We start from the raw sequence: 25,850 nt of genomic DNA, 5'->3' as shown, positions 1-25,850 counted from the left end.
AAGGCTTTATAGCCTTAACTATGTCAAGTAAACAAGGCAAATAGTTAATACCAATAACATTCAAAAGCGAATACATCTCTCTAGATAGGATTGGCGTTAGAAAAGCCATCCGTTAGTAGAACTGGGCTAAATCTACACAACAAGTAACAACGAACCCAAGTAACAGGAAAAGGTCAGGAAAGAAAAGAGGAAGAAAACCAATAACGCTATAATTATAGTCTAAGGAGACTCTTTCCTTGTCACTGAACATAACAGAAAATTCGACCATGTTAGCACAAATAAACATTTTGATTCGATTTCCCGCTCTATATATTGTTATCCTGTACACATCCTTAAGTATTTGAAATGATCCCTTCCCTACTTCGGTTTCGTACTTCCCCTCTGGCACTCAGTCGTCGTAGGTTTTGTCGAAAATTGTTATAATTTTAACCTCGGAAATTCTGACTGATTTTTTACAATACTTGGCCGATTTTCCGATTATTCCAGAAGAAAATTTTAATTGTAATACAAACAAATTAAAAATATTGAAAAAAACCATCTTTAGAGAAATTAACTGCTACGCTCGAACGAGCTGTGTGTATGAGGGGGGGGGGGGTTGGTATGTGTGTGTCCTTCACGTTACCACTTGCAACTTGAATTGTACCTGTTTGCCCTTCTAAGAGAACAGCGAAGCAACCACATCATTTGTCATTTGTCTGGTTTACCACACAATTTTTGCTACGATTTCCAAACTGAGCTGTTTATTTCTGTGGGTAAACCTATCTGAAATTCATTGCTTCCGACCGCTTTTGTGGTGACCAGCTCAGGGAGAAAGAAATAGACTTCCATGTTTTTTATTTTCTTAAATCGATTTGGAACAAGTGTGGAATACTGAAAAGTAGAGTAAGCAGCAAGTTTTCCTTTCGTAAGGGAATGGTGGAATGAGAAGTGGAGGAGATTTTTTCTTTATATCTTCAGTTGCCTGGTGGTTGAGGGCCAGAAGGGGTGCTGATTGGATCTGCGCCACTTGTGATCTGTATTCTAGTCGCACTCGCCAGGGAACAACGACTTGACCAAACATGGTATTTCGAACCTCTGTAGGCAGTCAACGTTATGATGAAGTCACGTTCACCATGAAGCCATCGCAAAATGACGACGATTCACACGAAAAACTCATGTCTACGATACTTTATATCAAAGTATTTTATGGAAATGAAAAAGAAATCCTTCACTTATCTATAATAAAGTGCTGTTCACCTTTCATTGTTATTAGAGACGGAATTTCAGCTTTATCTGCTGAACGATCATAACGAGTGCATAACAGTAGCCTACATTGTAAAATTCAGTGTGTAAGTGCGAAACCATGCACTTGATATTAAAGTGTATATTATAACTACATAGTTCATTCATTCATTCATTTACGTCTTGAAGGCGTGCGACCATTCCTCTGTGTGCTGTGATAATCGTTTCATTATTGTGTAAATTTCGTGTCCCATTCTATTTATAATATAAATATGCTAGGTAGTTGGGATTTTTTTGCTACTTGTTTTACGTCGCACCGACACAGACAGGTCTTACGGCGAGGATAGGACAGGAAAGGGCTAGGAGTGGAAAGGAAGCGGCCGTGGCTTTAATTAAGGTACAGCCCCAGCATTTGCCTGGTGTGAAAATGGGAAACCACGGAAAACCATTTTCAGGGCTGCCGACAGTGGGGTGTAGTTGGTTTTTGAGGGAAGTGTAGGTGATAAGAAAGGCAGGAGTAGACCAAGGTATGAATATGACAAGCAGATTAGAGAAGATGTAGGATGCAGCAGTTAGGTAGAAATTAAATGTTTAACACGGGATATTGTGGCATGATGGGCTGCATCAAACCAGTCTATGAACTAATTCAAACAACATATGTCAGACAGACCTCCTCTTTCTTTACCTAACATTTTGCCTTCAAATATATTTGTAACATATGCCTACTCATAATTCAATGTATTTAACCTTTTAACTACTACTATCCCTTCTTAATCACTTCCCTTAGTACTCTACTTACATATTCAGTTTTCTTTTTGTCCAATTTTCCTTTCCATGTACTGTTGTATTCCGATTTCTATTGCTTCAAGAAAGATCTTCTCCAGTTTTAACTTCCATACAAACGATTATACAGAAGATTTCCCAATCTCTCTCTCTCTCCCTCTCTCTCTCTCTCTCTCTCTCTCCCTACATGTATATTACAATTTGCCTTACGTCACTCCGAATCAGATAGGTCTTATGGCGACGATGGGATAGCAATGTGCTAGGAGTGGGAAGGAAACGGTCGTGGCCTTAATTAAGGTACAAACCCAGCATTTTCCTGGTGTGAAAATCGGAAACCACGGAAAGCCATCTTCAGGGCTACCAACAGTGGGCCTCGAACCCACTATCTCCCGAATGCAAGCTTACAACTGCATGCCTCTAACCGCACGGCCAACTCGCTTGGTGACTATATTCATGTGTAATTAAAATATATCTTTTTAGGCATAAGTACTTGTTTCGCCGGGGTCACTCTCCCCGCCACTTCCATCAAACACCTGTTATCTACACTAATCATACTTAAGATAGCGAAACTCTTTTACTTGATCGAATTTGATGGCATCAGTATTTATATTGATCTTGATCCAACTAGTGTAACTACTACATAGATAAAATATATAATTATGAAATTATAACATGACATAATTTTCACAAATAATCCTATGCGCTATGCTAATTCAGCTTACGAGATGAAATAGAAAATAGTAGTAACATCTTAAGGATCTTAATGATAATTTTACCTTATGTGGGGTAATCGCTGATGCTAGGTTTAATGTGAAATCCCTGGAAATTGGACATGAGGTCATGAACAAAGTAAATTACCCATCCAACAGTAACTTACTACTGTAGGAAAACTATGTAGTAGTGAAAAAACGTAATGAAGTTGTGTATAACATTAACTGTAGAGACTCTTGGTCCAGATTTGTGATAAGCAAATTTCAACAAGATGTAAAAGATAGGTCACCATTCTGACTTATTCGCCTAATCGGGGACGTGAAAGTTCAGGTTGCACATGTTTTCTATCTATAGAATGAGATGTGAGGTGGACCGGTGGGCATTAGTGGAGAACACAGTGTTCAGACCGACCCACAAATACCCGTTTGAAGGATGTTTCTAAGAGTTTTCGTTTTTAGAGTTGACGAATAGAGGACAAAAAGAATATCCAATTTGTTACTAGTGGTCGAACGAGTTTGAGTTTTAAAGCACTTTTTTCAATGATTGGGTCTAAACTCAGTTTGAACATAAAACTAGAAACGTGAGCTCCCACTTACAGTGCAGATGCAGATTCAGATGAAAAGAGTATGTCACAATTATTCAAAAACTAAAAATCTGAAATTCATCAGACTCTTCGTAATCAACTGTTCCTCAAGTTAATATTGTTGTTAGATGACGACGATTATGAAGATGATTGTTTAAATTGTTTAGAAAAATTGTAACGGTTTCTTTCTTACGAATTTATATTGCCCTAACTGTAATTCGCCTTTTGAATCAGGGGTATATTTTTTATTTTATTTTTATTTTTACTATTTGTTTTCTTTACGTCGCACCGACACAGATAGGCCTTATAGCGATCATGGGATAGAAGAGGCCTAGGAATTGGAAGGAAGCGGCCGTGGCCTTAATAAAGGGACAGTCCCAGCATTTGCCTGTGTGAAAATGGGAAACCGCGGAAAACTATATTCAGCGTTTCCGACAGTGGGTGCGAACCTATTATCTCACGGTTGCAAGCTGACAGCTGCGTGCCCCTAACCGCACAGTCAACTACCCCGGTAATCAGTGATAGGAAGTGAAGTTGTTGTATTTCAGACTCGGAAATGTGTTACTACAAGTAATTTACAACCTCAGTAATAACTCGGTGTGAATGTAAAGAATGTTGTGCTGGGCAGCTGCCCATAGAAGAAGGCATCTCAAAAGAAATGGCACAACAGTCCTGACGGACCTTGGCCTACCAATGGGCCGCTCCTCAGTCCGAAGACCTGCAGAATAAGAGATGACAGGTTATCAACGTGATAAATCCTCTCGGCCGTTATTCTTGGCTCTGTAGACCGAGGCAGCTGTCTCACCGTCAGATAGCTCCTCAATTGCAATCACGTAGGTTGAGTGGAATTCGAACCAGCCCTAATTTCTAGATACAAATCCCTTAGCTCGCCAGAAATCGAGCTCTTCGCTTCCGGGTAAGTGGCAGGCTCGCTATGCTTAGACTAGAATCTAACAGCATAACAATGTTCACGAGATGCTACATAGCGCTCTTGGAGCAACTGAATGGAGATCCTCTGCCTTGTCGGTCAGCATATTGACTTTACAGTGATTGATCAATATAGAAACGAGGCAGATTACTGGTCCAACAATTAGGATTGAAGTCTCAAAAACACAACCTCTGGATGTTGAGGGAGAGAATGAAGGCATATACGAGCCTTCAATACCATACGATTTTGATAAAATATAACTTACGTAGCCTCAGTGTGATTGGCCTTTTCCTTTTCACGATCGGAAACTTTTGCGTGGATTGGCGAGGACTATACAAACTGACTAGTAAATTGCAAGATGGCATTTTATTCAGCGTTTTTAAGCACTTAGTGGCTATCTTGAGAAATCTGTTATACGGCTTCCGAATCAAGTAGGGGCAAAAACAATATTCAAATAATACGTTGAAATCCAAAATATGTGTCACAGTGACAAACCTACCTCGGGCGAGACTAGTAAGTAATATTTATTTGTTCACGTATTTATTTATTTATTTTATTTATTTATTTATTATGAGCTCTCCCACGAATATTGCAAAGCAAAATAAATCATCTATCTATCTATCTATCTATCTATCTATCTCTTGCCGCATCTTGTTCTCATGATGAGATGTAGTAGACTCGTCCTTGTCATCAGGATGATCATTGTTTGTAAGATACCGGTACCTGATCACACAGTTCTTCTTCGATGGTTTGAACGCAAATCTGTTAAAAAAACGTTTCTACCATTAGTGGTCAGTACACCGTTGCGGCGCTGGGATTCGACACCCAGATTTCAGAAATATTTTTTTCTGAAATTACTTTTCGTTTAAAACTTCTGTTCATACGTTTTGGTAACAATACATAATGTAAAAAAAGGAAGATATTAATGCAGTTAATTAATGAAATTTATACAATAGACCTCTTTGGTCGCACTATGACGTTAAAAGTTTATTTCAAGCCAGTTGGAGCTTTTGACCACCAAGTGAATGCTACCCAGCCAGATGGGCTGCCAGGTCCGCTGTCTCTCGTATCAGGCAACTCCTCAGTTTATGTCACGAGGCTGAGCAAACTCCGTTCCAGACCTGTCTAGAATTTAAATCCCTGGACTAGTCGAGAATAGAAAACTGGCAGGGGAGACACGTTACCTCAACACCATTAAACATAATAATTTACAAGTTCATTAGCATGCAAAGCATTTTCAACTTTAGTACTACCTAACCAAACCACAAGTAGCTGGTATTTTTTCAGCTATTGTAAAACTTCTATTTCAATTTGCCCTATGAGTAACTTCCTCTGTAAAGGCCACACTAAAGTTTATCAGGATGACTGCTTCTCAGCGATAGGACTGCATATATTGATGTATTACGTAATCAGCATGATGATTCCTCAGCCCTAATACTTGACCTAGAAGGCCGGCTTCGTTGATTTTTCTAATCAGGCAGATTTTCACTTCACTTTAGGAGGCTGATTCAACATTATTTTAACACTCAGACAGTACTGAAATAAAATATACATATTTTCCCTTCACAGACATTCCAGGTTGATTAAGATATCTTGAATAAGGAATTATAGAGAGTTTTCGGTGTCCCTTTCTCTTCTGTGCTCATGTGACTGTAAAATATGTCTCTATTTTGGAAACGATGTTGTTTTTTTTTCTTATACATAAGAATCTTTATTCTCTGTGTTTAGGTTTCCTGGATCAGACACCGGGATATCCACATTCTTACGGTGGGTGGCTACACGTACACCAGCGATCAGCGCTTCCAAGCAAATCATCATCGGGACAACGAGGAATGGACACTACAGATAAAATGGGCGCAGAAACGCGACGCGGGGATTTACGAATGTCAGATCAGCACGCAACCCGTTAGGAGCTACTTCGTCAACCTGAACATTGTCGGTACGTATTTCCTTAATTATATCCAGATTGTTGTTACTTTATAGATACAAATTTATTCCGAAAATTTGACTATAATTTAATTACTTTACCCCGTAAATATGTAAATTAATGTACCTTTTCTGTGAGTAACATTTTAATTTAAACTGATTTACATCCCAGAAATTCTTATATGTTCTATAATATTTTATATGTTATCAAGATCTATTCCCATGTTTTTCTCTTGTAGTCATGTGCTTTTTGAAAGAGTAGCTACCAAAGTAGATTAGTCAAAATGAGACAAATGCTGATTCATAATCGTTCTAAGCATGATCATGGGCACTAGATAAGGACTTCTTTACAAAAGATAACCAGAAAATTTGTTTCACGACAAAAATAATATTATTTTTAAAAGTTTATTCTCTTGGGAATGTTCTGTTGTTGTTTTATTTTAGGGCTTTAAAATATCGTTATTAACAGACAAATTTACTTAGCGCATATATGAAATCTATCTGACAGTATCACTATGATATACAGTAGTGTTAGTGGTTGTTCATTCAAGTAGTATCTTCATTTTCTTCAGCGTTTGACCCCTGTTGGTGGGGTACACTACCATGTTTATACTCTTGGTACGAGTAGTATAAACTAGATAATCAACCTCTTGCAACTTTAAGGGACACTGGGACTGATTTCTAGGCATATTTTATCAAATATTTCGATTTTTCTATTTTCACATAATGCTCTATCCCTGACCATTGCGGATAAATTAGCGATATAATTTTCCACGTTCCGCCATTTTTAAAGGCACAGCGGGACATTTAAATGCCTGCTGCACAGCCATTTAAACGCTCCTATCTCTTCGATTTTCACCGAACATTATCCTGCACACGCATTTATGCGTTTTTCATGACATAATTTTGAAATGTGGTCTATGGCACCAACAGTACTGAAGGAGATGTGTGTAAACAACATTGCTAAGAGAATGGGAAAAGGTTTGAGACAGATGCTACGAACTTGGAAAGTGAAGGGTGTACCGTTAGGTGGCCGTTCAGGTGGTCTTACTAATGCTACAATTACCAAGCTTACCAGCTATTATAGGAATGATATTGTACAAAACACACTTAATGTTGCAAACCTGAAAAATGCTATGTCTGCCACACTCTTCTATTACATATCCACCAACAGTAAGCCCCAACATAAGAAATGCCCCCAAGGCTTAGATGATTGCAAGACGGGCGTCAGAACGACAAACAATTAAGTCCGTAAAATAAAATAAAATACTGAAGTTCATTAAACTCAAGCACGCATGGCGAACTGCAGTAAATATTCAATCACCGCTAGCTCAGCACCCAATGTTGGACAACCCTCATTATTACTGAGCTAACACTCTCCGCATTGCATACACTACTGCAGACACTCCCATCGCTCAAGTCACTTCGCAAAAAAATCTAATCTAAGACTTGAGTATGTACAGCTGACATCCCAGACCTATCGTCGGGCTTACCTAACGTCTGCACACCCTAACACTAAGCTCTATGTACACATACCTTCCTAACCCTATCGTTGAGCGTGAGCTAGGACGTCTCATCATCAGTATACTCCTAGGATAACATGTGACGTCCTAAATCTATTGTCGAGCGGAAATTGGGTCGTATACGCTTCCTCTAGCATGTCAGGCGAAATCGTAACCTCAAACACACTCTTAGATATTTCGGCTGTAAACCTGGTCGAAACTAATAACACACAACGAAACAAATCTTGCCACAGAATGAACGTAAGTCGGGAAATGCAACTAAGTCCCTATCTTGTTACTAAACGTGAAATTGAAAATAAATAACCTGTGGTGAACAATCCACAACTCAAACATTATCTCTGCATGCGCAATGAAGTTTGGAAAAAATAATAGTGACTTCCAACAAGTCTAACATTAATTGGATGTCGTCAAAATCAATAATCATCACCACCGCAAAAATCCACACTGTAATTTTCGGGTGAAGCCCTCAAATCGCCTACCGTCATTTTCCAAATATTCATATCCATGACTATCCAGTGAAACGAAACCCAATGAATCTACACAGCCAAACATATTGCTTTAATAACGTTCAATATCTCATCCCACAAGGTTTCCGATTTAGTGATAAATTACCGCCTTGTAATTTATGAACTTTACTGACTGGAAACTCGTCATTACAGTCAAACAACACCAACCGTGTATTCAGAATGCTCTCCTATCCTTGAGGTCATATTATTCTAATATTCATTATACTGACTTTATGTAACCAGTCACTTGATTTTTACTACCAAGATTTACAATATTCACCAGAAATCGTTTTTCACATGGGATCTTAACTTGAAATTTTTTTACTGTGCCTCACACTATAATCATCTCGAACCAACCTTCTCCAGGTCTCAGTTTTCGGATTGTTAGCGGAATATACTACAGCCTGCCACATAAATCCCACATTTAATATACAGCCTTTCTCAAAAATTCTTCTCCATCAGCAAATGTAGCCTGTCTAAAAAATTCATTCTCATCGCCTTCTCATGGCGGTATTATATGAAGTATACAGGCTTCCTCTGCCTTCAACATCTCTACAACTCTTATCTCCACATATAAAAATTCTTCGCCCTCAATCCATTTTCTTATATTTCAAGACTTTTCAAAACTCAATCCTCTCGTGACAAACAATTTTTATAAAAATATACCTTTTTATTTTATTGTTATTACAACTTTCGGACCTCAAGAATACAACAACACACCGTGATTTTCAATGTCACCGACATACACGATGTCACAAAATTTTACTTCCCATGAATAAAACATAACTGTATCGGATTTCACTGGAATATTCTAGACACCCGCAAACCTTGTAGAACATACCTGTTAATTCACTTTTAACATAGAAAAATGTTATTCCGCGGTAAACATTATTAATTATATTATTATTTCGACAAATATTTTCTGAATTCAAACTATATTCGAAATTAAGACATTCGCCACGACTACGTTATCGTTATCACCTTCCTAATTTTTCTCAATTGGGACAATATCTCAAAGAATATTAACACAATTTTTAAACTGCGCATTTTAGAGTTTCTTGACGTAAATTTTACAGCACTGAATAGTTTCACACGATGACCAGAAATATAATACCTTCGCCTGATCATTACTAAATATCAACCCGACACACGCAATGAAAATTTGTTGGGACAAACAATAATCTAACTACAACATTGATACAAAATATTCACAGACCTGAAATAGTAGCCACCATCCTGGATTCTGGCTGCATCTAGCCAGCAGACCTCACGTCTAGCATTCCATGGCTACATTTACCATCATCTTCTCACTCATATAACTTAAATTACACAACACTTTATAACGCACTTTCAAAACGTTTAACAGGCGACGAGCACTCTGCTCAAATCACCACGTCCACTGCGTTCGCAAGATCTCTGCTTCCTCTCACCCTACTAAAGGTCCAGATGTTCCAACAGATAAGAAACCAGACCCCGCAGCTAAGTTCCAGACTCCTCGTTAACAAACACACACTGAATACCGACAGAAATTCAATTACTTTTCACCCACATATCTAAACCTTCAATGTTCCCATTAGCAGCAGCTCAGAAAATTTCTATCATCTTCCACTTTAACATTATATTTGAACCATAGACACGAATATGTAATAAGTTATTTGGAGACCAAATTTTCGCACTTTCCTGCTGACGAGTGACGCGGGCTTTGCTGCTCCAACAACCAGACAGAGAATGTGAAATGGACGGAGGGAGATTTCTTTTATACCCTACGGGATGACGCTACTCACACCATGAAGCTTGGTTGTGTTATATGCTAATTCCGCATCCAATAGACCAATTTTCCTGAAATTTGTTCCATAACTTCGGACAGAATTACGATTTATTAGGTGTTAATTTCATATTTTTCACATACTCGCAACAGGCGAAATAAATTATTTCTGCCCGGGCGTTTCGCGGGTTTTCTTCATCCATCGGCCTTGGCACGTGTCGCTAGTTCGGGAGCCGGGCACAAATTCTTCTCTAGGCTTAATTGCATTTATTATTACCCTGGGGGTTCTGTCTTCACGTAGGGTTTAAGAATAATTTAGATTCTTTATTTCTGGATTTACTATGTCGCCAAAATCTCTCGTTACGAAGAATTCCTTGAATTTGATAAATTGTTCAATATTCGAAGTCCACCGAAGTGTCCCGGTATTTCACGAGCTCGCAAGCTTGCTCAGACACGGGGAGCTCGTTCCCACGAGACAGCCAGACCCTTGAAATAGAAACATGGCTGCTCTCAAAAAGTAGTTTGTAGCTGAAATAAATATTTGAAATTAAAATATAATTTTCTCATCGTAGAATTATGGGTTCAGTACATCCACAGAAATACTGACTGCTTTGGAAGAAACAAGCATGGTGAAACTATTTTACATATTCTAAGATGTGTGGTACAGGATAAGTGCCATCCGATTTTTAAAATAATGTTGTCATCCCTATACTGTCCGACTCGTTGGCTGAATGGTCAGCGTACTGGCCTTCGGTTCAGAGGGTCTCGGGTTCGATTCCCGGCCGGGTCGGGGATTTTAACCTTCATTAGTTAATTCCAATGGCCCGGGGGCTGGGTGTTTGTGCTGTCCCCAACATTCCTGCAACTCACACACCACATATAACACCATCCTCCACCACAATAACACGCAGTTACCGACACACGGCAGATGCCGCCCACCCTCATCAGAGGGTCTGCCTTACAAGGGCTGCACTCGGCTAGAAATAGCCACACGAAATTAAATTAAATCCCTATACTTAAAAAACGGGTGAAAGCAACAGCACAATTAGTTTAGTATCTGCGCTCGCAAGATGTTAGTACGTATTATTAACGAAATAATGTAGAGACAAGTTGAAGCCGAGTTTAGAGAAGATCAGTTTGGCTTCCGAAGAAATGTAGGAACACGCAAAGCAATACTGACTTTACGTCTAATCTTATAGGATGAATTAAGCACAAGCCCACATACGCGGAATCCTCAAATTCATAAAAGGCATTTGATGACATTAACTGGATCAAACTACTTGAGGTTATTAAGTGATTGCGATTAAATACTGAGAAAGAAGGGTTATCTACTGTCTGAACAACAATCGGCCTACCGTGATAAGAATCGAGGCCTGTGAGAAAGAAGCAGATGTTCAGAAAGAAGTAAGGTAGGGCTGCATTTTGTCCCCTCCCCACACCTTATTTCCAATGTTTACATAAAACAAGCAGAAAAGAAAATCAAAGACAAATTTGAAAACAGAGTCACAATCCAAACTCTGAAATTTGCTGTTGATATTCTTATGTTATCCGAGTCTAAAGAAAGAGGACGGCCGATTGGAATGCAGTGGTAGGCCAAGGAATAGATGGTAATGCGTAGGATACAAAAGACTGGAAGAGGAAGTCGGCTGGTAGAATTCCGTACTGATCATAATTTGGTCCTTCTGAATATGGACACGCCAACGGCCGTAGCCATGTTGAAACACCGGATCCCGTGAGATCTCCGAAGTTAAGCAACATTGGGCATGGTCAGGAGTTAGATGGGTTGCCACGCGCTGTTGGTGGGGGGGGGGGGTAAGGGAATGGAGGAGCGGAAAGGAACTAGCCACCCTACCGCACGTAAACTCCGGCTCAGGAACACCTCTGCGGAGGTTCGGACCTGCCTTCGGGCAGAACAACACTTATCTACCTAATATGGACACAGTATTGGCGAAAGGATACAGGAAACAAAACAAAAATATGTCAAAATGTACGGAATAGAACACATTCGAACGAAACCAGACGATGCTGGAAATATTAGATTACGAAATGACGTCTTAAAAGAAGTAGATGGATATTACTACTTGTGTAGAAGAGTAGCACGATGGGAGAAGTCACGAAGATATAAAATGCAGACTAACACAAACTATGTACATACTTCAAGGATAAATATGCATATTATAAATATATTTTTGAATCTTTTTTCAGAAGTTTCGTATTTATGGGCAATAGCTAGCGCAGAAAGATAGAAATACAATAGAATCTTTTAAAACGTAGTTTTAGAGAAAAGAATGCTGAAGGTGAAATGAGTAGATCAAATCACAGGTGAATATATGCCGAATCGAGTTGGTGAAAAAAGATTGATTTGGTCCAATTGTCCAAACGAAAAGGTGGATTAATAAACCTTGAGAAACCCATGACTTGTTCAAGTAGTCTTTGAGGTAAGTGAAAGGGCAAATAACAGCAGCGGTGTACAGAGACATGAATATCAAAGATTGAATTGCATGAAGGATGCAGTAGTTACGAAGCACAAGTCAGGGTGGCATGAAGAGTTACATGAAACCATTCTATGCACTGATGACCCAAGCAACAATAGCGAGATTGGGTATTGACTCACCATGAGGAGCCTCGAGGAGATAAGTTGATTTAGTAGAACCTAAAAGAAGTTACATTTTTTAGATAGGTTGATTGCCCAGCAAATATATAAACGTAGCTTATACCTGATATTCATTGTGGTGTAGTTTGTTTAAGCCCCCTGTAGTAGGTAAGGGTTATAAGCGAGTAAGAACAGTGAGACAAGGAAGTCTATTTAAACAGAGAACGCATAATGGTATAAAATGTTCTCTCCTACGTTGCACTGCGAGAAAGCGCAATAGACTACATAACTGGCCAGGTATTCAAACAATCATTGTTACAAGCAGATTATTAATCTCCAAGGGCCCACACTGTTTTCACGTCTCCCTGGCATACATTGTGTTTCTTCTACCCCTTCTTGTTGCAGGCGCAGTACATTGTTTATTCATAGCGTACTCTTTAACCTCGCTTTAACTTTTAAACGACTTTTAAAATATCCCCCCTCAGCTAAGGACTTGGAATTCAAGGCAGAACAATGAGGTTGCTCTTTTGCCGGAGATACACACAGCTAGCTCAAATTTATGAACGATGCGAAGAATATTTTCAATGTGCTTCATTTGTTTCATTGGATCCAACAGTCCAGACACTCTTCATGTTTGAAACGGATCTTTATGACATTAACAGTGTGGCGTAGGCTTAGAGAATTTGCTTTTACCCTTAGACTGCCGATTCTTGCCCTGGACTGATAACTGGAACAGGATTCCCTTAAAATTATGAGGTCAGTGGAGAAACTTTATGATACGTGAGACAATGGACCTGCGAGAAGGGTCAACTGGGTAAGGACACAAGCTAGAAATTCCTTATTCGAAGCATCGCAGCTGGCTAAACATCGATCTCATGGCGAAAACTTTCCAACTGCTAGTGACAAGTTACCACGCCCTGTTAAGGGTAAAAACGAGAGAGAGACAGAGACAGAGAGAGAGAGACCATTATAGAGGAGTTAAAATGTATGCATAATTCGGCGTGAAAAAAGTATACGCAATATCCTTCTTCTTCCTGGCCTTTTTTCCGATTGGTTGGGGTCGGCATTTGATGTGGGTTTGTCCGAGTTTTATGGCCTGGTGCCTTTTATGATGCCAACGCTGTGTGGAGGATGGGGAAGACCTATATTGCACACAAGGTCAATGAGAAGGTTAAATATTTAAAAAGAAGAGTCCATTGCGCCCAAGCAACATTTTATTACTGGTGGTCACTATCAAACTTTCGCACATGTGAAATTTATGCATGCGTTCATTGCAATAACAAAATGCAATTTTCCTTCACAATCTCAGGCCGGAGGCCCCGGGTTCGATTCCCGGCCAGGTCAGGGAATTGACCTGAGGGCTGGTTCGAGGTCCACTCAGCCTACGTGATTAGAATTGAGGAGCTACCTGACGGTGTGATGGCGGCCCCGGTCTCGAAAGCTCAGAATAACGACCGAGAGGATGCGTCGTGCTGACCACACGGCCCCTCGTAATCTGCAGGCCTTCGGGCTGAGCAGCTGTCGTTGGGCAGGCCAAAACCATTTCAATGGCGTTAAGTGCCGTGGGGGATGAATAATTTTACGTCCTTGAGATGTTAGATTATTATCAATATAAACTGTACTGGTAAGCAGCGTGTTATGTGTCCCGGTGGGTAGAGTTGGATAATTTAATTGTTTATTAGGTGTTTACAATTTTTTGATTCTCTTCGTTGCATGCTGTAATCTTGTATATAGAAATTTATAAATCAGTGATCATCACCAACACCACCACCAATACCTCCAAGATTACTACTTATAACAGTTTTTATAATGTAAGTTTATGAGCATACACATCCTCATCTATTTCTAATCGTCTAAATACACTATAATAATAATAATAATAATAATAATAATAATAATAATAATAATAATAATAATAGTTTTTCACCCCATCTTGCACGTTTTGGAGAGGCCGAGATGGCGTAATTCTGTCCCTCGGGAGTTCTTTACATGCCATGTGGCAGTAAAGCTACCGGCACGATACTATTTGTGCACCCGCTAACTAGATCTCAGGATGCCAGCGCTCTATCATCTCAACTACTCATCTCTGTAAACTTAGAAAATATTAACAGCCTTTCACTTTACGTTTTACAGACACTGTCGAAAGGGACTTCTTACACAGACATGAAAAGAAATTAGTAAAGCAGGAATGAGACACGAAACACCTGTTACATTACTAAGACAATACCCCAGCCTTTTGTTCTTCAGTTTGAAATTATTTCGAACCCCCTTTTATAATCTATAAATATCAGTCTGTAAAGTCACTCCGCTATTCGTCTTAGTCGGCAAGTAATTCACGTTAAAAAAAGAGTAAATAATACTTCAAAAACAAAACAAATGGCATTTTTGCATTTACTTGTGATGAAAGTCCTGTCATGCATGGTCTACAGCAGAACAGGTATTTTTATCTGGTACAGGCAATATTTATCTCATTATTAGCAGTCAGAGGAGTTATTTGCGTGTAATCTGGCCGTAATTACACATGTAATTAAAGTATAGATGAAACAACATAATTTAGTTGATGAGTGCATGTAATTAATTCGTGTTATTATTGGGAGATCAGTAGTAATATGTATGGCTTGTTGGGATCGAATACATTCGAAAAACATAGTGGATATTTCATGGCGGGTTGTGTCCCTTACTTGAATGCAACGAGTCAACTCTCTTGATGGGCTTCACGTAAGACTGTAGTTCGAATGCGGACGGTAACAGCAGCTGTATAGGTTTTGCGCGTTTTTCCACATTTATTTCAGGGAAATTCTGGAATAATATTTCATATTCTGTCCAAAATTAGTTGTACATACATACGCTATTTCTCACATTGTAGTAGAATGTATTCATATCCATACAAATTTTGACTTGATTTTCATTTCATAGAAGTTCCCAGTCCCTAAAACAAACAATGATCCTTTAAGCCTAAAACTCCTGTAGTTACTTTTCTCCATTGCACTGGATACCAAACATTACCATCTGTGCACACATATTAATCCTGACATACCATGTTTTACACGAACAGAAAACTCAAAGATGTCTCTGTAATTATAAAGTTGTGATACAACTATTACAATAATGAAAATAATTATGTTTTTTTAAAATTCAAATTTATGGTATGGCATGCACACAGATTATTAATTCAATATAAATAAGAATTAAAATACTACATACATTGAAAATGAGGGATCGCAAGGGTGTAAAGAATAGGGCATATACGTCTCTGGTAAGACCCCAAATAGAGTATGGTTCCAGTGTATGGGACCCTCAGTACGATTACTTGATTCAAGAACTGGAAAAAATCCAAACAAAAGCAGCTCGATTTGTTCTGGTTGATTTCCGAATAAAGAGTAGCGTTACAAAAATGTTGCAAAGTTTAGGCTGGGAGGACTTGGGAGAAAGGAGACCAGCTGCTCGACTAAGTAGTATGTTCCAAACTGTCAGTGGAGAGATGGCGTGGGAGGACATCAGTAGACGAATAAGTTTGAGTGGTGTTCTTAATAGTAGGTAAGAGCACAGTATGAAAATAAAGTTGGAATTCAAGAGGACAAATTGGGGCAAATATTCGTTTATAGGAAGGAAAGTTAGGGATTGGAATAACTTACCAAGGGAGATGTTCAATAAATTTCCAGTTTCTTTGCAGTCATTTAAGAAAAAGCTAGGAAGACAACAGATAGGGAATCTGCCTGCTGGGCGACTGCCCTAAATGCAGATCAGTAGCGATTGATTGAAAAGTTACAAAGCTACGTCAGGATACTGTTGGGCCTCGTCATGTATGTTGACCAAATTCTCAACAGACCCACTGAATAGTTTCTTGTCGCACTGGAAATGAATGTATTGAACAGTCTGGTTCAAGTGTCCGCAGTAACAACACGAGGGTGGTAGCCTATTTCAGTTACGGAGTCGGTAACTACATTTTCAGTGACCTGATCGAACACGACTGAGAGAAACGCTTTCGTAGGAGATCAAAGCCTGAAGGTCGATTTTTCTCATCAAGCAAACGTTTCTGGCCAAGAGGAGCAGCATCGAGCCAGCCCGAGTGCCACTCTTCCAATCCAGGATGCATGTTTTTTTAAAGGGGTTAAACATGTTGGTCACTGGCTGAACCATCCATTCCACTGTATACTCAATCAAAATCAATCATCAATGACCTGCATTTAGGGCGGTCACCCACCTTGCATATTCCCTCTCTGTTGTTTACCTCGCATTTACATTGTTTTATTTATAATTATTCACCTAGATTTTTCATAAATATTTTCAACGAAGTTGAAAATTTATCGAACATTTTGCTTGATAATTTATTCCGATTCCTTACTCTTCGTCCTATAAATGAATATTTTCCCCAATCTGTACTTTTGAATTCCATATTTATCTTCATATTATGATCTTTCCTGCCACCGTGGCTCAGACGGCAGCGCGTCGGCCTCTCACCGCTGTATACCGTGGTTCAAATCCCGGTCACTCCATTTGAGATTTGTGCTGGACAAAGCGGAGGCGGGACAGGTTTTTCTCCGGGTACTCCGGTTTTCCCTATCATCTTTCATTCCTGCAACACTCTCCATTCTTATTTCATAGCATCTATCAATCATTAATAAATCACTTTGGGAGTGGCGACCCCATCGTTCTAACAGCCTATATCTACTTTCGTTACATCCCTGGCCCGGTCAGTGACTGGAAAACAGGTTGTAGGTTTTCATTATGATCTTTCCTACTTGTAAAAGCTCCATTCAAGCTTATTCTCCTACTTATGTCATTCCACGCCAACTCACCACTGACAGCTCGTCACAAATAGACCATGGTATCAAGACGTCAGATGGGCAGAAAATAAGGGCCTGGTGAATCACCCTGTATAAGTACTTGTCAGCATTTAGCGAATAGCTCCATTTAAACTCATTCTAACAGAGTGATACTTATTGACAAAGTGCTGATTAATGTTTGTGTATTACTTAGCCAAGAAATCTATATGATAATGTGCTCCTTCCTTTCGGCCGTGCTTACAGTCGGGGACTTAAATTGTTCAGCAGATATCTTCCCTGTGTCAGAAAGTAATTGATGTATCTATGATGATATGTGAACCTGTGGTATGTGTAATCGTGATTGGTGTGGGCCGTGCCTAATTTAGAAATTAGTTCGACTATTGCTACCCATAAAGCGGTAGGAAAGAAAGATAGAATACACCGGTGTACCGTCTAGTCGATTCAGAGTAATTAAATCCCTATACTGAAGATTAGTCGAGAAACAGCTACGGCAACGACAAGTGTCGATTATTATTACGGAATCGGTTACCACTTCCCTTCCGAGAGCGGTGGATCGGGTTTGAGTTCCGTTGAGTTTTGAAGATGATCACATTTCTGGGTGTTTTGCCTGCGGTAACGGTAAAAGTTATTTATTTTGCAACAGAGTCTCTGTGTTCCTCAGGGTTTACCAGTTAAATCCTCGTAACTAATAGTTTCAGGATCACTTCTCAACATGTACTTGTTATCCAAGTATGAAAAAGTCCAGATGACCTAAAAGGTTATTATTTTCCGTTTGCCTCCTAACTGAAGACGTAATAGACATTTTAAGGTAATTTTAATGATAAAGTATAGGGTGCAAGTTATAGGAAACATATTGCCCGGAGGAGGGGCTTAGAGTAATTTAGGAAAATTTTCTTTCGTACAGTTAGGATTGGTTTCATAGAAAGAAATGTATCGTCTACCAAAATAAGAATGGGCATATGCTATTACATATTCATTGCATTTAATATTTTTACCGCACTTCAAATTTAATTATTTGATTTATTACCAAAATATAATTCACCTGGTATGTACATACAAATTCTGTGGAAAACATATATAGAGTAATTGTTTCTGAGAAAAATATACCACCGGGAATCTTACACAATACAATGCTCTCATTCTGTCCTTAGGTGACTACACATTGCTAGCCACTGGTTAGTATGCTAGGCTATTGTATTCAAGATCGTGGATACGCCCGGCCGAGACCGGTGAACATTTGAAGACTAACTAGATAACTAGAGTACAATACACGACAAGTTAGCGATTACACTATTTTTATTCTAAATGTTTTCGGCTTCAATGTTCTTTAAATTTTGCCCGGTATTCCCGCATACGTTTTTGATATTCTTTTCCTTTCCCTCAGTCTCGCGTTTCGTATCTTTAGTTTCAGGTTTTTTCTGAAACTCATATGTGATTTAAGTTTCTCATTAAGAGGATTCCGCTTTTGAAAATCTTCATGCATGTGTGATTTCCACTTCTTTCGAGTCCCTTCCTACCTTTTCTGAACCGCAGGCTTTCTTGGTGCTCTACCCTAGAAAATAGATGATGAGCCAGTTGCTTAATCTCCGTAGGATGAGGTGACACTAAAAGTCAATCTTTCCTTTCTAAAAGCGTCGGTGGTATTTACCACGTGCATGTACAGGAATACTGTAGTTTGTGGCTGTATTGTACCTTATCCCGAATTCCTCCTTTTCTTTGAGAGGACCAAGGATTGTCCTCAAGGTCTTTTGTTCTCTTATTACTATTGCTAATTATTAATATTATTACCAGCATGAAATGAAATCTCGCTTTGTTTTCTAGTTCCATAAAAGGCTAACATAGGTCCCGTCAACTCACTTTTTATTCCCCTCGTCACTCATTCTCACAATTCTCACGAAGCTAGAGGGCTGAAATATGACACATGTGGTTTTTTATAGTCTAATGGGAAAAGTAAAGTTCATTTATATATTTTATGATTAAGGGGGTGAAATCGTCCCTTTGGCACTCGGGCATAGGCTAATATATAGAAAAAGTATAGAATTTTTCACAGAAGGACCGGACAAAGCTCAATTTACGGCCTTTGATGCAAGAAAAATTACTCGGTATGCCCATACGAAACCAAGAAAACCACATTTTCCTAGAACCAACCCTTTCCGAGGTGTACCAAGAAAACCACGCATTTCATATCGCTAACTTCAGATAGAAAAAAAATAGCTCATGTCCTCATCCCGAGGTGGTGCAGCTATTTTCAGGCCCACCCCCAATGGAGGTGAGCTGCATGTACCATTTCATCCACATACCAGCCCTCCTGCCGTTTTTACATTTCTGGCAGTACCGGGAATCGAACCCAGGCCCCCGAGGACGGCAGCTAATACACTAACCGTTACGCTATGGAGGCGGACGCTAATTTCAGATGATCACCAGCTAGGTAACATTGCTTCGCCATCCATCCATGCTTTACATCACAGCCTGCACGGTTGCTAGGTTACACTTGTTGCACCGTTTGTGACAGATGTACTTTACAATGCTCATAGGTCCTTGGAGGATACAGCACAAATATATTTAAGCTTGGATTCCATTAATTCTAACAGTGGATATATTGCAGAACTCTATTATCCAATTGAGTTCCTCAGTGATCTATGCCCATCCGGAATACTACCTTACAATCTGCAATTGAAACTAGCAGCTTTTGTCTTGTTGCTCAGAATTCTGAATACCGGCTGAATAGAGTTGTTATTATTGCAGATTTATTGACAGATTCATCAACTGGAAATATCGTTTTCATTCCGTAAATTAACCTTGGACCTACAAACACTGACCTACCCTTTACTCTAAACAGGCTCTAATTCCTAATTAAACTTGCATTTTTCATGACTATTAACAAGTCTCAATGTCAGATATTAGATAAAGGGATTATTTTTCTAAGAGAACCTGTGCTCAGCCGCGGTCACATGTATGTGGCGCTGTCGGGGGTGCTCGACCAGGGGAAACTGACTGAGATTGTGGCAATATATTCACTCAAAGTACAAGGAGGTACTTTGATATTAACGGCATTTGAAACTTGAGTAATAAAGAGGAGTCCGCCTCTGTGCTGTAGTTGTTAGTGTGATTAGCTGCCACCCCAGGAGGCGCGGGTTCGATTCCCGGCTCTGCCACGAAATTTGAAAAGTAGAACGACGGCTGGAACGGGGTCCACTCATCCTCGGGAGGTCAACTGAGTAGAGGAAGTGGTTTTCCGTGGTTTCCCACTTCTCCTCCAGGCAAATGCCGGGATGGTACCTAATTTGAGGCCACGGCCGCTTGCTTCCTTTTTCCTCGCCTATCCTTTCCAATCTTCCCATCCCCCACCAAGGACCCTGTTCAGCATAGCATGTGAGGCTGCCTGGGCGAGGTACTGGTCATTCTCCCTAGCTGTATCCCCCGACCCAGTGTCTCGCGCTCCAGGACACTGCCCTTAGGGCGGTAGAGATGGAATCCCTCGCTGAGTCCGAGGGAAAAACCGACTCTGGAGTGTAAACAGATAAGAAGAAGAGAGAAAGTTATAAAGAGGAAACCTACAGAAATAACATTTTTTTAAACTGCAATAATAATAGAAATTAGAATACAATGTTTTAAAAATACAAAATATAAAATAAATGTGGGCTCTTTCCAGGAGCACCCCAAATGGAGGAGTGCTACATGTATCATTTTAACCACATATTAGCAGCCCCGGAGCCACCGTGGCTCAGGCGGCAGCGCTCCGGCAGCTCACAGCAAGGTTCCGTGGTTCAAATACCGGTCACACGATGTGAGGTTTTTGCTGGACAAAGTGGAGGCGGGATAGGTTTTTCTGAGGGGACTCCGGTCTTCCCTGTCATATTTAATTCCGGCAACACTCTCCAATATCATTTCATTTCGTCTGCCATTCATTAATCATTGCCCCAGAGGTGTGCGACAGACTTCGGCAGCAGGCATAGTTCCTATCTTCGCCGCTAGATGGGGGCTTCATTCATTCCATTCCTTACCCGGTCGAATGACTGGAAACAGGCTGTGGATTTTCGTTCATTACCAGCCCTCCTGCCATTCTTAAATCTCTGGCAGTATCGGGAATCATCAATCCGGGCTTCCAAGGACGGCAGGTAATAGTGCAGATTCAAAGTTCATAATTAGATTAATTCTTTGGTGTATTTTGTACAAACTATGCACTGATAGGTAAGAAATTGAGTTGTATTCATAGAATTGTAAGTTTTGGGGCATATGCATGTATATTTTGCTCCCTACGTTTCTCCAAGGAGTTCGGTTGTTATTAACGAAGATGTGTCGTACTTTGTTTCGTAAATTGAATATCGACAACTGGGAGCTCTATTTAAATCGTAACAGCTCTTGAAGAGCGGTCGCAGTCGCTAGTGAAGCGAGTACATGAGGCCTTAGTCCTGGGAGGCCAACCGATTAGGTAAATTGAGCTTCTGACGACCCATTCCAGTAGAATACACACGGCATGTTAACAGTATACTCTGTCAAGGGGAGCTAGACTGGAAGAGTAGTTTGGTTCTTCACGAAACATCTCAACGTTGGATACTTTGAATTTTACGTATATTTAAAATACATAACACGGTTAATGGCACTGTAGACATTGAAGAAGACCATTCATTAAATTTTGTGGCGTCATTGGGCAGAAAGTTCATTGTAGCCACCTTGAAGCAAGGAAACATGTGCTGTGGAGAAGAAGTAGATCGTCAAGGAGTAGGACTATTTGAAGAACAGTGGCATTGTATTTTAGCAGAAAAGTGCACGGAGAAACATAGCAACATTCTAAGAAAGAATGGTCAATTGTCATATGGTTCCCCACTACAGTATTTTGCTTGTCACCATTGTGATGAAGTGTGGGCTTCGCGGATCGCGATGATCTGCCATCTAACGGTCGACCAGTTGGAAGATTATCACACTCGATCACGAGTGATTGTCAGTGATGACGATGATGATTCTTGGGAGGGGAATGACGAAGGACGTTCTAATGTTTACAGTATTTCAGTCAACCTGTGTATATTTTATGAACATCTCTAAGTCATATAGTATAATTAAGATGTCACCCAGATGAAGGTTATATAGGTAGGGCACAATGGGGCAAATGATTTAGAGTTAAAAGCTTTAAACCTAACCTTCTCAGGGAAATGGTCTCTGAATTGAAACGTATGTATGTATCAGATAATGAAATGACACCGATTTCAAATTGTGGTGGCTGTGGCGTGTTTTGTCATTTATATCGAAAGTCTGTGATAAACAAATAACGACTTGAAAGTCAGTTATATGGCTAGAAAATTGGACGTATATTTGTACCTTCTGAGTGACGAGACGCAACATTGCTGTGAACTCTGTTGACAACTCTGAAATAGAGCGTTTTATTTTCGAAGATTTGTGTGACAATACTGATAGTGGAATCAGTTATCATTTGGAAATGTTTGAGAAATCAATATATGAAAGTAGTGAGTGTGTTGGTGAGGAACAGGGTACCTAACAAGTTCGAGATATTCGTGGTAATTTGGTGGATAAACAGGCAGCTGCAAGTTATGTTAAAAGTGTCATCCTAGATAAATAATTTATTTTGGAAGATCAACAGGAAATACTGTATGCTTGTGCACGAATAGGAAACACATTAATTTTAAGCTTTCAGAAGCAACGTTTAAAAGGTAAGTTGTGTACTGAAAATGTCATTCTGACTGCGGAAAGAAATAACATCATTTTTCATTTAAACAACTAATCTTGCTAAAAGTTTAGCACGCTGGCCTTTGGTCTAGAGGGTCCCGGGTTCTATTCCCCGCAGGGTCGGGGATTTTAACCTTCATTGGCTAATTCCCATGGCTTCGGGACTGGGTGTTTGTGCCGCATTCAACATTGCAGGGGCCCCATCCTCATAGACGCGCAGATAGAATATACGGCGTCAACTCGGAAAACCTGCACCAGGCCTCTTCGATGGCCACACGACAGTATCATTATTATTATTATTATTATTATTATTATTATTATTATTATTATTATTATTATTATTATTATTATTATTATTATCATTTGGACTTAAGTCTTGGAGCATTGATGACATTCTAATAATTTCGTGTGGCTATTTCTAGTCGGATGCAGCCCTTTTGTGGCAAACCCTCCGATGAGGGTGGGTAGCATGTGCCATGTGTAGGTAACTGCCTGTTATTGTGGTGGAGGATAGTGTTGTGTGTGGTGTGTGAGTCACAGGGACGTTGGGACAGAAGAAGCACCCAGTTCCCGAGCCAATGGAATTAACCATTTCAGATTAAATATTCCACCGGGCCGAGAATCGAACCCGGGTCCCTCTGAATCGAAGAGCGCTGCGCTGACCATTCTGCCAAGGAGCCGGATATTAAAGTAATAATCAACAAACTGAACACTGTCAAGAAGTACTTGAAGTCATTGCTACCCAAAACCTTCGAAAATGCATCTGAAAATAAATGCCTTAGCTGCATACATTAGTATTTCATGACCTTTTAGTAACTTCTCCTTCTTTATCTGTTTACCCTCCGGGGTCGGGTTTTCCCTCGGACTCAGTGAGGGATCCACCTCTACAGCCCCAAGGGCAGTGTCCTGGAGCTTCAGACTCTGGATCGTGGGATACAACTGGGGAGGACGACCAGTACCTCACCCAGGCGAACTCACCTGCTATGCTGAACAGGGGCCTTGCGGAGGGATGGGAAGATTGGAAGAGACAGACAAGGAAGAGGGAAGGAAGCGGCCGTGGCCTTAAGTTAGGTACCATCCCGGCATTTGCCTAGAGGAGAAGTGGGAAACCACGGAAAACCACTTCCAGGATGGCTGAGTTGGGAATCGAACACACCTCTACTCAGTTGACCTCCCGAGGCTGAGTGGACTCCGTTCCAGCCCTGATACCGCTTTTCAAATTTAGTGGCAGAGCCGGGAATCGAACCCGGGCCTCCGTGGGTGCCAGCTAATAACGCTAACCACTACACCACAGAGGTGGACCTTTTAGAAACAAATATTGTAAAGTGAACAATATTAGGCATGAATCCTACAATATAAATATATTGTGGACAGAGCAGTATTTTTGTTAAACTCAAACCATCAGCGAATCACCTAGAGTGTTATTTCAATTCTATTCATATATGTTCAGTTGCCATGACACATGTCCAATTGCCTCAGGCAAAGGTAACATAGCACATACATGGGGAAAATTTTTGTCCCTACCCCCTGTAGCATCATTTCTGGAAGTCCAAATGTCAAAGGTATGATGTACATAGTTAGGTTTGTCATCTTTTACTACTGAGCTCGATAGCTGCAGTCGCTTAAGTGCGGCCAGTATCCAGTATTCGGGAGATAGTAGGTTCGAACCCCATTGTCGGCAGCCCTGAAGTGTTTTTACGTGGTTTCCCATTTTCACACCAGGCAAATGCTGGGACTGTACCTTAATTAAGGCCACGGCCGCTTCCTTCCCAGTCCTAGCCCTTTACTGTCCCATCGTCGCCATAAGACCTGTCTGTGTCGGTGCTACGTAAAGCAACTAGCAAAATAAAGCATCTTTTAGCATGTTACTGAACTACAAGGAAGAATATTATTTAGGGTTAAGTCATAATGAACCTCGGAAGATAAGGAGACAAAATATGGTTCAGAAATTCAGCAATGTTCGCAAGAATGTGGCACTCCCAGCCCACAGGGATACAGCAGTGAGATTGCAAGCTTAAAGTAACGGTCACGTTAGGCGAAAACAGACAACCTTTTGTCAGAATTAAAAATAATAATAATAATGGCGTATGGCCTCTGGAGAGGAGTGGTGCAGGTCTTTTTCTGGTAGACGGCCTATTAGGCGACATGCATGTCTGTGAAGATGAGGGGCCTACCTACGATGATTTCTAATGTTGAATACGCCACAGACACACACCCAGCCCCCGAGCCATTGGAATTAACCAATTAAGGTTAAAATCCTCGACCCGGACAGGAATCGAACTCGGGACCCTCTTAACCGGAGGCCAGTACGCTGACCGTTCAGCCAACGAGTGGGACAGTTAAAAATAAATGTGTTAGAAAGGAATACTATTAAAGTGGGACTATTAGTCAATACCTTATGGGAGATAAGAGAAGAAAATTTTTAAAAATCAATCATGATAAATGGAAAATGGCATTAAAAAATGTAAACCGCCTATCGGATTTGTTTAAAGCAAATGCTGAGGAGTATAAAAAGAGATGTGTACCTTTAAAAGTGGAAAGGAACAGTAAGGACCCATTACATTATAACAGGGGAATAAAGAAATGAAGAAGGAAGAGCAGATTATAAAGAAATAGACTTAGGAATGGTTGCGGGAGTAAGGAGCTATTGAAGAAGCTCGATAGAAAATTGAATTCAGCGAAAAATCAGCTAAGGATAATATGATGGCAAACATAATTGGGAGCCGCATGAATTTCAGGGAGCGATGGAAGGACATGTATTGAGCAGAAACAGGTTGCAGGAAGGACTTTCTTGGGATCATTAATGAACAACGGGAGTTGATATGCGAGGAATTACAGAAGG

General features: G+C 40.1%; 1 protein-coding gene across 1 annotated transcript in view; it reads left to right on the top strand.

Annotated features, from left to right (window-relative positions):
• Window positions 1–25,850, top strand: part of LOC136864566 (zwei Ig domain protein zig-8) — a 729,461-nt gene that overhangs the window by 326,692 nt on the left and 376,919 nt on the right. The window contains exon 3 of the mRNA XM_068226246.1: window positions 5,955–6,165. Within this exon, the coding sequence (XP_068082347.1) occupies window positions 5,955–6,165 (211 nt within the window). The remainder of the gene's footprint in view (window positions 1–5,954; window positions 6,166–25,850) is intronic.

The sequence above is a fragment of the Anabrus simplex genome, chromosome 1, assembly GCF_040414725.1.
Source record: "Anabrus simplex isolate iqAnaSimp1 chromosome 1, ASM4041472v1, whole genome shotgun sequence".
NCBI lineage: Eukaryota > Metazoa > Arthropoda > Insecta > Orthoptera > Tettigoniidae > Anabrus > Anabrus simplex.
The sequence above is the reverse complement of the archived record's forward strand: the minus strand, read 5'-3'. Positions and strand labels throughout refer to the sequence as shown.